The 16,960-nt window shown below is 47.3% G+C and overlaps 1 protein-coding gene across 2 annotated transcripts in view; it reads right to left on the minus strand.

Annotated features, from left to right (window-relative positions):
- Positions 1-304: 304 nt before the first annotated feature.
- The window catches only part of FUNDC1 (FUN14 domain containing 1), a 143,543-nt gene continuing 126,887 nt past the window's right edge, over positions 305-16,960 (minus strand). The window contains exon 5 of one of the 2 annotated variants that reach the window (XM_078658308.1): positions 305-999. In XM_078658308.1, coding sequence (XP_078514434.1) covers positions 922-999 — 78 coding nt within the window. In that variant the 3' untranslated portion in view covers positions 305-921. The remainder of the gene's footprint in view (positions 1,000-16,960) is intronic. The other variant, XM_078658309.1, reaches the window with a different exon arrangement.

Below are 16,960 nucleotides of genomic sequence, written 5' to 3' on the forward strand. Positions count from 1 at the left end.
AAAGACTTTGCTGTAGAAACGGCAAAAGACTTTGTCCCTTTCTATCTCAGCATGGATGGCATGGTGCTAATCCTATGCTTAAAAACGTTCATTCATGCTGCAAGTTGAGAACGGTTCCCAGTAAGACTGTTCTGGAAGCAAGTGTTGAATTCTTACAATGAGGCATTAATTTAGCCTGCTGAAAGAAGGAATTACTCACTGTTGCAGAGACCTAAAGTCTTGTACTCTACCCACATCTGTTTACCTTGTGGTAAAAACTAAAGTGACATGCTATTGCTGACAAACAGAAAATATGACAATCTGCTTTAGATTTAAGTTCTCTTTTAATAATGAATACATTCAGAATGCCAATGATCGATTTCTGTAAGGAAACCTACATGTGTAGATTATTGCACAAGGTGATTTCTGAAGTCACATGGGCAGCTCCAGGCTGCAAAAGCATACAGCATCCATTTATTGGCACTACAGAAGAGCATCACAACATAATACATTAAAGATAAATAAAAAAGCTATGTGATTTGGAACAAAAGTTTCAAAGATACAAAAAGTTTAAAAGAAAGGCGATATCCTTTACACAACCTCAAATATACAGTTTGGAGAAAACATGAATGATAATTCACAAAAACAGCATTAAAAATATTCTCATTTCAAACAGCAGTTTAAGAAACGTCAGTCCATAAATATAATAATGCATACAGCACCATTTATTTTATTTTTAGCCAGTCCTAGTTTTATTGCAAGCTTCTGTAGGAGTAAGCCTTGGGTGAAAAAGCGTCAGTTCTGCTAGGCCGGTCAATCTTCATGAGATTGAGAGAACAGGACTGCACACACCAGTATCTCCCCAGCGACGCCACTACCACTGCATCATTTGTTTGTTTTTTTCCTTCAGACGTGAGCATTAAAACCCACCTGGGACGCAGCTTAAGAGGCGAGACCCAGCAGAAACCCCCCAACAAATCCACTGGACACCACTATATTCTGTTTCACAAACTCCGTCGACTGAAAGAAAAGAAAAGGGTTATTTGAACACTCAAGATTTAAAAATTGTTTTCATTAACTGCAGAGAAACAGATCAACTGCTCGTATACAGACTATTTAAATAAGACAATGTAATAATCTTAACCAGAACACGACAAATTGTGCAAGAAACCGGAGATTATTGAGAAGTACACATCAGTATGGCGCTACCATAAAAACCTGCAGAGTACAACCTTAGATTCGCATCCTAACTTGAAAACTCTTTCAGCATTCCACCAATTCTGTCCATTTACTCCGACCGCATTCCCACAAACCTTGTCAACTACAACAGATCTTCAGACTTCTCTTGTCTTTTTCTTACATGACAATCTTTCTTCATGGGAACAACATCCCCCACCTCAAGAACAATGCCAAGTACATACTTCCTCTAGTAAAAATATGACCTCTGTTTGAGTTGTGCTTTAGAAACATTATCCCTGACAGAGGTGTCAAGCTTGACTAAAGACACTCCTCGTTTAAACCATGTGGCCAGTTTGCACTCTCTTAACAATTCAAAAGGCAAAACTTTGGCGGTGGAGTGGGGAATAGTTTGGCAGAACCATAACATACAGTGCATGCATTAACCACAACAAATTTGTTAGGGATAGCCCACTGAATGCATTTAACCAGCACAAGGTTCCGCAAGACCATTCGTTTGGGGGTGGTAAAGTGAATTCTTAAGATGTTTGACCTCACCTAACTTCAGAAAATGCCTGCCCTCTTCACTAACAACCTGGACACCATTATCAGAGACTAAAAACTGCATAAATCCCTTGTGTATGAACTCATCTCTGAGAAACATAATTACTGCTTTAGAATTAGTTTGAGGAATTAACCTAGTTTCTGGCCAATTGGAGTAAAAATCTTCAAGAACCAGGGAAAAGTGAGGAATTAAATGGTCCATCAAGGTCAATGCCTACCTTCGACCACCCCCTTGATAGAAGCTCAATGCATTGTAAAGGAGGGTTGGTAATTTGAAAGTCATTCACAAATCATACATTCACAAATACATTCACCCACTTCTTGATGGCCCACATAACATTTGACAAAGTCGCCATTTGGTAAAAGTACACCCCAAATGCCCCTTGTGGGCTTCATCAAGTTTAAACCCTTAAGGTGGCACCAACTTTTTCCCCGCGGATAAGCAAGCCATCCTCAAGTGACTACTGGAAATGAATTTTCCAAAATGGTTGACAAGAACACACAACCCCTTTCTCTCCTGGCTAACCCATAAACACATCAAAAATTACTTGTTTCATAGTTTCGGCTGCAAGAATTTCTCTCCACCACTTCTCTTCAGAAATAGCACACACAGCTTCAAATCTATGGACGCAAACAACTCTCAACAACACTAAGTGGTTCCTCAGTGGCCGGGAATCTAACAAATAATCTGCCCTTATATTCCTAACACATATCTGTATCTGTACTTTATCAAAATGATACTAAAATATATTGGTAGAAAACCTTGCAATTCTAGGAATTCCATCTTTAGTGGCCATTTTAAGTGCTCCAAAAGTTAGAGACTTATGGCCGGTCTTCGAGGTGATTTTTGTACTCCAAACTTAAGTAATAAACTTTTGTAAAACCCACTAGAAGGACAAAAATTCTCTGTCAATAGTAGAAAAATGTACTTCAGCATCTGAGTTCTCTTGTGTACTCTGTGTAAGGACTGCTCCCAGACAGAGATGTTGGCATCATTGTGATGCTGCTGCATGATAGAGACCTGAAGATGGCCGGTTGTTTTTTTAATCAAAGGATTCTTTACTTAATTTATTCCAAATAAACAAGTGTATTTTTCTTTAGTAATACAGAAAATGGTTTAGCACGAGAAGCATAATCAGGAATGATTTGTGCACAAAACCCACACAAACGCCATGAATGATTTCAGACTCTTCTTATAAGTGGGTGCGAGGCCACCAATAATTGCGACCACTAGACCAAGCTTCGGTTCAATTCCATCTCAAGACCGCATGAAGACTCCACCGTGAGGACTGAATTAACCCTCCTTCATAGGGGTCAAAACTTTGACGACACACACCTACATCACAATCTCTGATGACTGATTTCCAATTAGTTGATGTCTATTAGAGTTATGTGTATATCCGGAAACAATTGACCTGTCTTAGGGCGGGAAGGTTATATCATGTATAATTGATGTATATACGTCACATCACCTCTTCCCTGTCCTTCACCCACACGTTTTCACTTGATTCCCAACCTTCCCCTTTTTCCTATATCAAGAGCACTGTAAATACGTATTGCACTGTCATATGCTTGAGCAACTGTGTTGCCAATAATAGCCAATGCTTTGAATTAAAATCACATTGAATGCCAATGAATCATACAAGAAATTGGATTTATGCATTAAATGAAAAGAAAGCCTGGTGAATGCCGTTATATTTATTGTTCGTTACAAGTGTTGCTACCTCAACCACTTACTTATTGTACTGCACTACCAGGAGTGACAGCCATAGAGAGAGCTCAATAGGTTCAATAATGCTCTTATCACAAGTAAGTTCCTTAGGTGTAAGGACAATCAAGACAGCAATTACAGTATGTTTGCAGGGCATAGATCTGCAACTGAGCTGGCTATTAAAATACTTGGATTAAAGAACAGTAGAGTTACAGAAAGCAATTCTGGCCAACTATGCCACTTGACTGAAGTCTTTCTTCACCTGAAAACATGAATGTCCTCGAAAAAACGTCAGACAATGCAAATCTCCACGCCTCAAACGAAACAGGAGAGAACAATCAGGTAGTTCCAGTTCTCTTCATGGACACAGCTCATCAAATAACTCATGAGTAATCATAGTTATTCTTGACAGAGACCACCAGAAGTCTCAATTTGTTGTTCTCAACAAGGACATTAATATAAGGGTCAACACAATCAGAGGGATCCCTGTTTAAAACATCACTCTCACTGATGACCATCACATTATCTTTAAGGTCATACTGAATTTTGTTAAAACAAACCACATTTCTTTGGACACAAGCACACTTTCGCAAAGTTTCTACAAACAGGGTCCAGAGCACACGTACAGAGTTCATTGATATGTAATCATAAAAAATGCAATAAGATAAGATCGACCACAAGTGATTAGTTTCTATTTGCTTTTATAGGTCATCATGGTTCTCCTTGCAGAGGAGATCCAAATAACATGAAACCAGCCGACACGTGTTTCGTCAAAAACGGGTAGTAACCCGTGACTCTTCAGGGCTGAATGAAAAAAGTGAAAAACGGGCGGTATCGGTTGACCGGTGATAATTCCAACCCGGTCCCGGTTGGTTATTGAAGGAAAACCAACAAAGGTTCAAGGAACTCAAATATCGGGCATAAGTGAAGGTGTAGACGGGCGGGTCTTGCCGTCTAAAGATCCAAGGCCAATAAGCCACGGAGTATTCTCGGTAGTGAGCTGTTTAACCGGATCCGCATCCGGTTAAACAGCTCACTACAGAGAAAAAAAACAGTGGCCCCAAATGCAGGGAAAAAATGCATGTGAGGGTTATTTGCTTTCTGTTCGTAAAAAATAAAACTCTGCATTTATTTCTTGTTTTTCACAACCAAACTCTCAAAGCAAGAGTGTCCAAAAACATGGAAAAAATATTGTGATTCTTTTCTGATGCTTCCATGAGGAGCTCCAGCATAACCCTTCAATCTCCTGAAGCATCCTGCGATGGTGAGGAAGGGATCCCTAGGCGTTAATGCGGTCATGGAGGCCTGCTGAGCCCAGATGTGAGGGTGTGAGAATTCATACTCTGAGGATGGATCATCACTAAGGGCCAGTGGGAACAGTCAGGGGCCCGGAAAAAACTGTAAAACAAAGTTCTGGCTGATGGTCAGGGAAAAAAAGGGTGCAAGGATAGAGTGGATCAGCGCTGCAGAGCACTGTAACTCTGGGGTCAGGGGAAGAGTAACGATATAGGAGAGATACTTTTGACAGTCTCTTTCTTCCCTGTCTACAGTCCCGGGTCCTCCGCTTAAACCATACTAGCCTCTCCTCGCCCTCCCTCCTCCCATGAGGAACCCTGCATCCAGAAATGTGGGGCACAATGAGCAAAGTGAGTTGAAAATTGTCAAGCCCCTACAATGGGACTGAAGTGAGAAGCAATTTGTGCATAAAAGTCCAGCCTACGCATGAGATGTGTGCAGAGTCTTGACATACAACAAGTGAGAATATAAGACTATGCGCAAAAAGGGGGAGAGGCCTATGGTAGGCTGCCAGTGTGGAGTCCAACACCGACACACAGTCCAACACCAGCATCACGTAACTGGAGCACCTCCCCAGATGAGCGGAATATGAATTAGAGACAGAGGTACGAATGAGGGACACACTGTGAATAAGGATTAGGTTACTTAGCCAGTAAGCATCTGTTCTTGGCATGTAGTATTGTAGATTCTCATGCTTTGCAGATGTCCACCATCTAGTGTTGGGCTCGGATGATTAGTTGTTTTTCCTATAAGAATTATTTTCGAGTTACAAGACAATGTGACTTCTCTCTTCGGTAACAATGTGCATGGGCATTGACCCCATCTTTAGACTGTTTTGTAGCAAATGGGTGAGAATGGAGTTAGAAATAGTGTAGAATATGTGAACACGTTGCAAATGATGTAAATAAATGCAAACTACCAACCACACAGATATCCAGTGTGGAAGGAGGGCACATGTGAATCTACAGCACTACATACCAAGAATAGATGCTTACAGGACAAGTAACATAATCCGCTCAAGGCTTGTGTGGCTGTAGATACACATGCTTTGCACAGACTGTAAAGTAGTCCCTCTCCCAAAGCGGTGGGTATCCTGTGGGGCTTGTAGTTGTTTGAAATAGAGTGCGTAGTACAGTCTGTCCAACATTAAACTGTGGTCGTACTGATACATTCACACATTAATGTTTAGTAAAAGTATGTGGTGTAGGTAGACCAAGTTGCCGTTTCACATATTTCAACAATTGCAATGTTCCCTAAAAATGCCACAGAAGCACCAACTTTACTGGTGGAGTGGGCTTTAGAGGTAGCTAGCAGCAGTCGTTTAGCTTGAGTATAACACGTCTGGGTGCATTTAACTATCAATCTAGCAATTCCATTTTTTAAAATTGGCCTTCCAGTGTGTTGAGGTGAGAAAGCAACAAATAGTTGCTTTGTCTTTCTGAAACGTTTAGTTCCGACAATATAACACATTAATACGCTTTTAACATTCAAAGTATGAAGAGCTCTTTCTGCCACATAGTCTGGGTTTGGAAAGAACACAAGCAATTGGTTCATATTAAAAGGAGAGACAACTTTAGGAAGGAATTTTGGGTTTGTCCTTAAGACTACTTTATTTTTGTGCAATTGGAGGAGAGGTTCTTCTAATGTTAATGCCTGGAGTCCACCAATTCGTCTAAGTGAACTGATTGCTATTAAAAAAGCAACTTTCCAAGCTAAAAATTAAAGTTGATATGAATGCAATGGCTCAAAAGGAGGACCCTTGAACCTTGTTAGGACAACATTATGGTTCCAAACTGGTTCAGGTGGTAGTCTGGGTTTGGAAAGAACACAGGCAATTCAATAGATAGGTTCATATTAAAAGGAGAGACAACTTTAGGAAGGGATTTTGTGTTTGTCCTTAAGACTACTTTATTTTTGTGCAATTGGAAGAGAGATTCTTCTAATGTTAATGCCTGGAGTTCACCAATTCGTCTAAGTGAACTGATTGCTATTAAAAATGCAACTTTCAAGCTAAAAATTGAAGTTGATATGAATACAATGGCTCAAAAGGAGGACCCTTGGGGGCGTGGCTTAGCGGGCGAAGATGGTGGACGCAGCCTGTTAGAGCTCCCACCGGCCCAACATTAATTTGCTCACTTATCCTGGCTCCCGGACCTGATCTGCAGCCTACAAGCGTTGATACGGTGGTGGACGGCGGGGGGCGCCTTCCGGTGCGGCGAGTGGAGCTCCCGAGCCCCCTGGAGTGGCGATAGTGGCGGCGGCGGCTTGAGGCCTAGTCCCGGCGTGCGCAGCCGGGGCCTTGATTTTGGTGACTCCCGGACGGGCGATCCTGGCGCTGGCCCGCAGCTTCAACTTTTGGTGCTGACTCTGGGCATCGAATTGGCGGCGGAGCGGAGAGTGGACACCCTGCTGTGCCCCCTGTTATCTGTGTGGCTGCCTGAGCTGTGGGGACGTCGGTGGGGAGCTGCGGCCTGCGCGACGATCCGGAGACCGGGGCCTCGAGTTTGGTGGTCCCTGGCTGTTGGTGGGGGTGCCCGGAGACGGCCCGGGCGGTGAGGCGGGCGGCCCTGCCCGATGTACTGGACGTAGCGCTGTTGTGCTCGCTGGGATCCCTGACCGGTGGCCGACTTGAAGCTCCTACAGGTGTGGCGCCCGAGACCCGAGAGCAGTGGCAGCGGTGGCGCAGCAAGAGAAGTGAGTGCCCCGGGGGCCCCCGTGTGTGTGGACGAAGGGCTACGGGGCCGCGGTGTACAGCTGGTGTGCCCGCAGACTACCCCAGGAGTCGAGACAGTTGAGTGAAGGGGCCCCTGCAGTACGAGGCTTGAGGCCGGCCGAGAAAGGGTCTGGAGTGGAAACCCGAGGCCCCCCGAAAGGCCTAAACGCGGCCAAGCACATAGTACCTTAGACATGACATGGGGCGGAGGGGGCAGTGGGCCCGCCAAGCAGGGGCCCATTGACAAATACACTGGGCCGAGTGGGGGTACCGGAGCATCTGGAGGAGGCCAGGGCGTGGGCCCGGACAACGCAGCGCTCATGGCGGCGATAACCCAATCCAGGGATATGCTGGAAGCCAAGATAGGAGCGTTGGGACCGATGTGACTTTGCTGCGTCAGGATCTCCGCAATGCAGTAACTCGCATCACAGAGGCGGAATCCAGAATCTCGAGTGTGGAGGATGATGTGGGGACCTTAAAGCAGAAGGTGGCCGTGATGGAGAAAATTCAGAAGGGCCTTGCGCTCCGGGTGGAGGATGCCGAAGTGCGGGCGTGCAGGAATAACCTCCGCTTTGTGGGATTTCCCGAAGGATGCGAGAAGGGGAATATGGAACACTTTTTGTCCCAGTGGTTGGAGAGCTGGCTCCCCCCGGATGCACTGTCACACTGTTTTGTGATAGAGCGTGCACGTCGAGCCCTGACGCAGAAGCCGCCCGCCGGGAAGCGGCCCCGACCGGTAATTGCTAAGATTTTGAACTTCCATGACAGGGACACCATCTTACGAGAGGCGAGGGCAAAGGACTCTATTATGTTCGAGAACCAGAAAATCATGATCTTTCCGGATTATACTAAGATGGTGCAGCAACAACGACACTCTTTCATAGCGGCCAAGGCGAAACTGCGCGGTCTGAAGCTCCAGTATTCTTTACTTTATCCGGCCCGCCTACGGGTGATATTCCAGTCACGGACACACTTTTTTGATACCCCAGAGGAGGTCTTCAAGTGGACTGATGAGACAGTGAGGGTCCGGCCACATGCCCAACCGGGCTTGAATCCGGGTCCATCAAGGGGTTCATCTCAGGAGTGGGGCGACCAAAGTGTCCGGAGTAAGAGGCACAGGAGATCTAGGTCGCGGAAGCGCTCCTCCTCTCGCAGTGGGGCACAAGACGGGGCGCCTGCTGACTCTGACCAATCCGGAAAGGAACATTGAAGGACATCGGGGTGTGAGGTGGCCTCCTGATATCGTTGACTCCGGCTGGGAGTAGTCGGTTGGATGCGCTCTGCTGCTCGGACGGCTGAGGACTGAGTATTTTGAAACTGTTCGCTCTGCACATTGGTGACTGAGTGGGGCTGCGGGGTGGGGTTCGGGGAGCTTGTCTACAGGGGCTATTTGCCTCCTACGTGGATGGGAGTTGGGGGGGGGGGGGTTCTTCTTGGTTGAGCGGGTAGTTGGGATCAATTGGTATGGTTGGTCTTGGGCGCTCTGTTTTGGGCCCGAGGTTGCCCATGCCGCGACAGATACTTCTGTGTTCTATGAGGTATAGGGGTGGGGGGCGGGGGACGGGGGACAGGGAGTTGAGGGGGTTGTTCTGGGGGGGTGCAGGTGGGGGGGTTGAGGGAGGTTGGTGGGGTGTGCACGTGATTTCTAATGCCTTGCTAATACTTGTGTTGTGTACTCAGGCCTGCTGCTGGGTGCTTTTGCTTTGTGTTCCCTGGGATCATGGCTGACGCATCAACTCCGGGGCCCCCTAGGGCGTCTATGCGCAAATTGAGTTGGAATGTTAGGGGATGTTGGATAAAATTAAGAGGGGTGCCATCCTGAGAAGGGGGAAGAGGGAAGGGGCAGATGTACTACTACTACTACAAGAAACGCATATGATGGGGACGAAAGTACTTAGTCTGCAGCGATTTGGCTATCAGCAGGTTTTTCATGCTGGCTTTTCCAGGGGCTCCAGGGGGGTCGCCATCTTGGTCCATTGAAGATTGGCTTACGTTCATGAGAGGCAGTGGCTGGACCCGCAGGGTCGGTATGTCTTTGTGAAGGGAATGGTGGGTATGGAACCTGTTGTGTTTGGGAGTGTATATGCCCCTCCCCCATTACAGTGGTCCCCAGCTGAGAGGCTGTTTGCGGTGTGGGCGAAAATCCCTGGCAGTGCTGGGAGGAGATTGGAATGATGTGCTGGATGAGAGTGTAGACCGTCGGAGACTGCAGGAGACACTAACTGTGGCTACCCCCACCCGGTTGAGTGCGATGGTGGAAGGGCTGGGCTGGGTAGATGCTTGGCGACACTTGCATGCTGCGGCCCGAGAGTATACCTATGTTTCGGCTGCGCATGGCTCCTTCTTACGACTGGATTGTATGTTTGTGCCCTGTGCGTATTTGAGTAGAGTGCGAGGGGCGAATATCCTGCCTAGGGGGTTGTCCGACCATTCCCCAGTGGCCGTAGATATTGAATTGCACAGGAGGAGGCAACCGTTTCGGTGGCGGATGTCCCCATGGCATCTTCAGCAGGCTGATTATGTACACCATATGCGGGGGGCGATAGCCCAGTATTGGCAGGAGAACTTTGGTGCGGATGCAGATGTGACGATAGTCTGGGAGGCCATGAAGCCCACGTTGCGGGGAATAGACATAGCGTGGTGTGCGGCGGCTCGTCGCCGACGCAAGGAGGCCATAGTTGCAGCAGCGGCGCGCGTAGAGGTCCTTGAGCGGCGGTGCCAGGGGGAGGGGGACGATGTGGCGGTGCGGCTACTCCTACAGGCGCAACAGTCCTATGCGTCCGTATTGTTAGATGAGGCCCGACAGGCATGGCTGGCCCGCGAAGTAGGATTTACCAGTGGGGAGACAAGTCCTGTACTATGCTTCATAGCCTGTGTCAGAATACCCTGCAGCCGATTACACTGCCGGGACTCACGGATGGCGATGGCGTCACGGTGACAGACCCGGTGGAGTTGGCGGCTAGCTTTGCTCGATATTATGCGGAACAATACGCGCCGCAGGATTGCCTCCCGGTCGATGCAGTCGATAAGTTTATTGCTGACCTGCCCCCGAGGGCCGTCTCTGCTGAGACGCGTGCGGCGTTGGACCTCCCTCTTACAGTGGAGGAGCTGGGGGATGCGTTGGCACAGCTTAACACCGGAAAGGCACCCGGGCCGAGTGGCTTCCCGTGCGAATTCTACAAGAAATTCCAGCTCCAGTTGGGGTCCCACTGCAGGGCTGTGTTGGAGGCAGCGCGGGAGCTGGGTCAGCTACCAGCAGACTGGCGACACGCCGAGGTGGTGGTGTTCCAGAAACCGGGTAGGCCGCCTGCTCGACATGATTCGTATCGCCCTATATCTTTGCTTAACATTGAGGCTAAGTTGCTGGCAAAAGGGTTGGCGAACCGGCTTCTCCCCTATGTGGCTAATCTGGTTCATCCAGACCAGGCCGGCTTCATGCCGCACAGGGCGACGCGGCACAACATCAGACGGGCACAAACAGCTGTAGATGCGATGGGGGCCACGGGAGAACGGGCCGCCCTGTTTTTGGCGGATATCGATAGGGCGTTCGACTCCGTGAGCTGGACCTACTTGTTTGCGCTTCTGCCCCATCTTAACCTGGGTCCTGTGTTTATTTCGTATGTCAAGCTGTTGTACACCGACATAACGGCGTCCGTGCGGGTCTCCGGGGCGGTTTCCGGGAGGTTTCCAATTGGTCGTGGGACCCGCCAGGGTTGCCCGCTGTCCCCGTACTTATTTGCGCTAGCCATGGAACCCCTGGCCTCTTGGGTGCGAATTGATGCGCAGCTACGGGGCTTTAGGGGGGACGGGGGACTCACCGACAGGATCGCACTTTATGCGGATGACGTCCTCTTCTTCCTTACAGACCTGGATAGATCGGGCCCACGGGTACTGGAAATCATGCGCATATTCGGCGAGGTTTCGGGTCTGTATCTTAACCCGCGTAAATCCACCTTGTGGGTGCTGGGTGATGGGGCATATGCGGGTTCTTGGACGTCGGCCTTACAGGTGGCGGTCGTAGGCTTGTTATACCTCGGTGTGTTCCTGTTCGAGTCTGCAGCGATCTTTTGGGAGCGCAACGTGATACCAGTGTGGGAAAGAGTTCAGTCGGACATTAGAACGTGGTCCCGGATGCCTCTTACTATATACGGTAGGTCCGCGATTTTTAAGATGGTTGCGCTCCCACGCCTTTTGTATCAGCTGCAGAACCACCCGCACCTGGTTGCACCCCAGTGGTTCCGGCAGGTTAATTCGGTGCTGGGACGCTTCTTGTGGGCTGGGGGTGCCGCCAGGGTGGCGCTGCGTACATGTTTCCTGTCCAAATACTGTGGTGGTCTTGCAACATCTGACGTGCTGTCATACTACCAAGCCTCCCACTTGTCAGTGCTGAATGAATGGTGGTACGGAGATAGGGGAGACCCAGCATACGCCTTAGAGCGCTCGCTGATGGGTGTTCACACACTGCACATGTTCTTGTATTCGGCCAGACTACGGAGGCGGTTGCCCCGAGCCACGCAGGTGGTGTTTCTGATATGGCGACAGGCGCTGCGTCGCATGGGCTGGAGGGGCAGATTGACAGCGGAGACTCCTTTGTGGAATAATGGGCGACTCCCCACATTGGCCTCGCTGCCGGGGTTTGGCGGATGGGATTCTATAGGGATCTCTTCGCTGGGAGATGTCGTATCCGGCGTAGCCCTCAAATCGTTCCAGGAGCTTAGAGACGAGTTCCATAAGCCCAACACTCAATTTTTTAAATACCTACAGTTCCGCCACGCACTTGGGCCCAGTTTGGTGGGTCTGGAGTCGCTGCCGGAGTTTAGCCCCCTGGAGGCGAAGGTCTTCATGGGAGACCTTGGAGACAAGAAGGTGTCACGTATTTATCAAACCCTAGTCACTCATTGTTCCTCCTCCCTACTTACGTTGAAGGAGGCCTGGGAAAGGGACGTTGGACCATTGGATGAAGACGATTGGAGAGCGGCTTTGGAGTCCCCGCGAGGGACTGCAATCGCGGTGCGCCTAAGACTAGTCCAATTTAAATATCTACATAGGCCCTACTATACGCGAGAGCGACTGTGGAAAGCGGGTTTGATTGGGTCCCCAGAGTGTCTGCGATGTGGAGCTGAGATGGGTACTCTGCTGCATACTGTGTGGTCTTGTGCTGGCCTGACCCGGTTCTGGCGGGGTGTATGGAGCTGTCTATCGGAGGTGCTGGGATGGGATCTTCCCCGTACTCATCGTCTGGCCCTTCTCCATGTACTGGAGGGCGTTGGGTGAAATACCTACAAGCGTCACCTTTTACTGCTGGGTCTTGTCGTGGCCAAGCGGGACTTGGCGCAAGCATGGAAGAGTGATCGAGCCCCCCCGCTGAGCGTCTGGAAGGCAGGGATGGATTATTGTATGGGGCTAGAGCACCCGGTGTTTGAGGCAAGAGGATGCCCCCGAAAACATTACAAGATATGGAAGAGGTGGGCGGAATATAGGGGTTTAACTCTGGTCCCTCCAGTGGAACCGGACGATGATGTGGATTTGGTAGATGGGCTCCAGGCCTGAGGAGACGCTTGTTTCCTAGCTTGATACAAACAGTTACTAGAGGCTTGCTGTGATTACGTGCGCTGGGTTAGGGAGGGATAAGGGGTGGGTAGAGGGGTTGCTGGGTGGCCGTGGGTGGTGGGGGGGGGGACGGGTGGGGTTGTTTCTGATTGGGTTTGCGACATGCTGATACATGCTTTGATGTTTTGGCAGGGCTCTCCTGACTGTGGAGGACTGCATATATGCCTTACCTGATCAATAAAATAAAAATTTTGTTGTGAAAAAAAAAGGGAGTACCCTTGAACCTTGTTAGGACAACATTATGGTTCCAAACTGGTTCAGGTGGTAGTCTGGGAAGAATAATTATTTTAAGTCCCTCCATGCAAGCTTTAATAACTGGTACTTTAAATAAAGATGTATGTTGTCTGTTTTGTAGATAAGCAGCAATTGCAGAAAAATTTTGTTGTATAAATAATAGTTAGTACTTGCACATCAAATGTATTGCAATTTTTGGTTTGACAGTAAATAACAAACCTTTTCCATTTGGACGCGTAACATTGTCTAGTCATTAGTTTACATGCCTCCTTAAGAACATCCATACAATTTTGTGGAAGATTAAGGTACCCAAACTTTATGACTTCAGGAGCCATATTCCAAGGTTCATCTCTTTGGGATCGGGATGTCTTACTTCTCAATGGTTCTGTGTGAGAAGGTCCGGGTGGAGGGGAAGATTCTCGTGTGGCACCTGAAAAAGTTCCAATAGGGTAGTAAACCATGGTTGACGTGCCCATGTGAATGCCCCCAGTATTAGTGTGAGTGAAGTTTGCCTTACGTTCCTGACCACAAATGGAAATAGTGGGAGAGGGGGAAAAGTGTATGCAAATATCCATGACCAATTGATCCATAGGCATTGCCCTTGGATAGAGGGTGTGTGAATCTGGCTGCGAAGATTTGGCATTTTGCGTTTTCTGGGGTTGCGAATAGATTTATTGGAGGAAACTCCCATCTGCGAGAGTATGGGAGTAGGACTCTGGGTTGAAGTTCTCAAATGTGGACTTGTTGCAGCGTCCTGCAGAGGAAGTCTGCAACTTGATTGCTCGTTCCTGGGACTTATTCCGCTAAGAGACAGATGTGATTTAGAGCTAGACGCCATGCCCTCTGTACTAGGTTTGATAGCTGAAGAGAGTGTGCCCCCCGTTTTTGTAAAAAACATATTGTTGTCAAATTGTCCGTCCGGACTAGGATAACGTTGTTCTTCAGGTGAGTTAGGAATGCTAGGTGAACAGCTTGAAGATGGAAGTAATTGATATGGAGACTCGGCTTTTGCATATCCCATGTTGCATGTATAGTTAGATGTTTGAGATGGGCTCCCCAACTTGTAAGTGAGGTATCCACTGTAAGAATGACTTGGGGAACAGAGTCTAGAAACGGCCTACCCCTTGGTTACACTTTGAAGGTTACACCAATGCAGAGAGTGATGTGTGCGTCTGTCTATTAACACTAGATATTGAAGGGGACCCAGTGACTGATTCCATTGATGTGAAAAGGCATTCTTGCAGTGGTTTCACATGCAATGTAGCATGTGGAACTATGGCTATACAAGATGCCATCATGCCAAGTAGTCTTAGCAATATTTTGACTTGAATGTGTATTCCAGTCTGAAATTGTAGCACTAAGGACAAAATATTTTGAATTCTGACTGAATGTGGCGTTGCTCGCGCTAGTTGTGTGTTGAGACTGGCCCCTAGATATGGCTGTATTTGTGCAGGTTGCAAATGGGATTTTTGCAGATTCACTGCGAAACCTAACTGGTGTAGAAGAATTGAGGTCTGGTAAGTATACTGATTGCATTGTTTTAGCCGGTTTGCTTTTAGAGGTCAATCGTCTAGGTAAGGGAAGACATGAATGTTTTCCCTTAGATGCTCTGCTACCACTGATGGACATTTTGTGAATACCCTTGGAGCTGTTGTGACTCCCAAAGAAAGTACTTTTAACTGATAATGTTTGCCTTGAAACAGAAAACATAGGCACTTGCGGTGGGCTGGATGAATGGGAATATGAAAGTAGGCGTCCTTGAGGTCTAATGTGGCCATGAAATATCCTTGCTGAAGTAGAGGTATAACCTCCTGAAGGCTGACCATGTGAAAGTGTTTTGACAGAATGTATTGATTTAATACTCTGAGGTCTAAAATGGGTCCGAGTGAGATGTCCTTTTTGGGAATAAGAAAGTACAGGGAATATACTCTTGTTCATTGTTGTTACATTGGAACTAGCTCTATTGCTCCTTTTGAGAAAAGAGCTGCAATCTCTTGTTTTAACAGAAGTTGGTGCTGAACAGAGAGGTTGTGTTTAGGTGGAGGAATGTTTGGAGGAGTTGTGATGAGCTCCAGACAATAACCATGTTGGATAATATCCAACACCCATTGATCTGTGGCGAAGTTTTTCAACAGTGGCAGATAGAATTGCAAACGTTAAATGTGTGTTAAAAGGTGTTAAATGTTCGGAGGGAACCTGACTTAAGTCATTGTTTGGAATTGTTGTTATTGGCTGTGCTTGCGGAATTTTCACTGTATTTGAAATTATTTCCTATATAACATCCTCTGCACAATCCCTTTGAAGGGGGTGGATTGACTTTGTCCCTTGTATGAGGATGCTGCTGTGTCAGTACTGGCAGACCTAGCACCTTGTCTAAATGATGGACGTCGAAAGGAACCACAAAACGTTGTGGTTTGAAGCGCGTCCATTGACTCTGCCACCTCTATATACTTTTTGATTTTTTCCAAGTGCTGTGTCAAAAAGGTGTTCCTTATCAAATATTACATTTATGATAGCTTGTTGGAACTAAAACAAGCTAAGTCATGCATGTTTGCGAAGTAAAATACTTGTGTTCATACTTCTAGCCCCAGTATCTTCTGTGTCAAGCCTACATTTAATAAAGTTATTAGAAATTAGTTTGCCTTCAGCAACCAATTCTGATCCTCTTTTCCTAAATTCTTGTAGGAGATTCTTGAGGACTCTCTAAATTTCATCCCAGTGCCTGATTATTTGCTATTCTCCATTGGTTTACGGATTGTGCTGCAACCCTTTTTCCAGAAGATTCAATTAATTTTGACCACTTGTCTGGGGAAGGAGTATTTCCTGTAGTCTGGGAACTAGCTCGTTTTCTAGCATTTGCTACCACTAAAGAGTCTGGTGTTCGTTGACCTTTAATGTATACTGGGTCTGAAGGAGCTGCCTTCTACTTTTTATCTATTCTCAGTGTGATAATGTGAACTTTAACTGGATCTTTAAATATTTCGTCAGCATGACGTAAAACCCCCTTTAACATTGGCAGGCATTTGTTCCTCTTTCAGCGTAAGTGAGACTCTCAAAGAGAAAGTAATCCTCAATAGGATCTCTGTGTAATGGGATGGGATGGGATCTGATGGAAGCTTATTAACCATAGCAATTAAATCTCAAAAGCGAGGCATCATCTGGTGGTGAAGGCCTGGATTGGTAGAAGTCAGGATCAGTATTATCTTGTGGCTCAACATAATAATCAGAGCAAGAGTTGTGTGGTTGTGGATGATCTACTAAATCATTTGTGTCTTCAATATGTGCAGGGGAATATTGAGAGACATTTTCCTCCTGTGACGGAGGTGAAAAATGAGGAGGTGGAGTTACAGGTTGTGGTGGAGTAACAGGTTGTGGTGGAAACGTGTACATTTGGCTGTGTATGTCTAGTGTCCTTGTCCTTTAGTTTTTTAAGGGGGGTAGTGAAGGGTCCAGGGCCTCTTGAAAGGCTCACTGGAAACCTGGGTTTTTGCTGGCTGTACAATTATTTTCTTTGTGCCAGGCTGCATCTGCAATGTCTTCTGTTTTGGGTCGAGTTTTTCGGCCATCACCTCCAGAATTGGTTGTGGAGGAGATTTCGATCAGACATGAAAAGTTTTGGGCCCAAAAGCGAAACATTTCGGTGCCAAAATTGCTTTCGGTTTTGCGGTCTGACCGCT

The sequence above is a fragment of the Lissotriton helveticus genome, chromosome 8 (assembly GCF_964261635.1).
Source record: "Lissotriton helveticus chromosome 8, aLisHel1.1, whole genome shotgun sequence".
NCBI classification, from domain to species: Eukaryota; Metazoa; Chordata; class Amphibia; order Caudata; family Salamandridae; genus Lissotriton; species Lissotriton helveticus.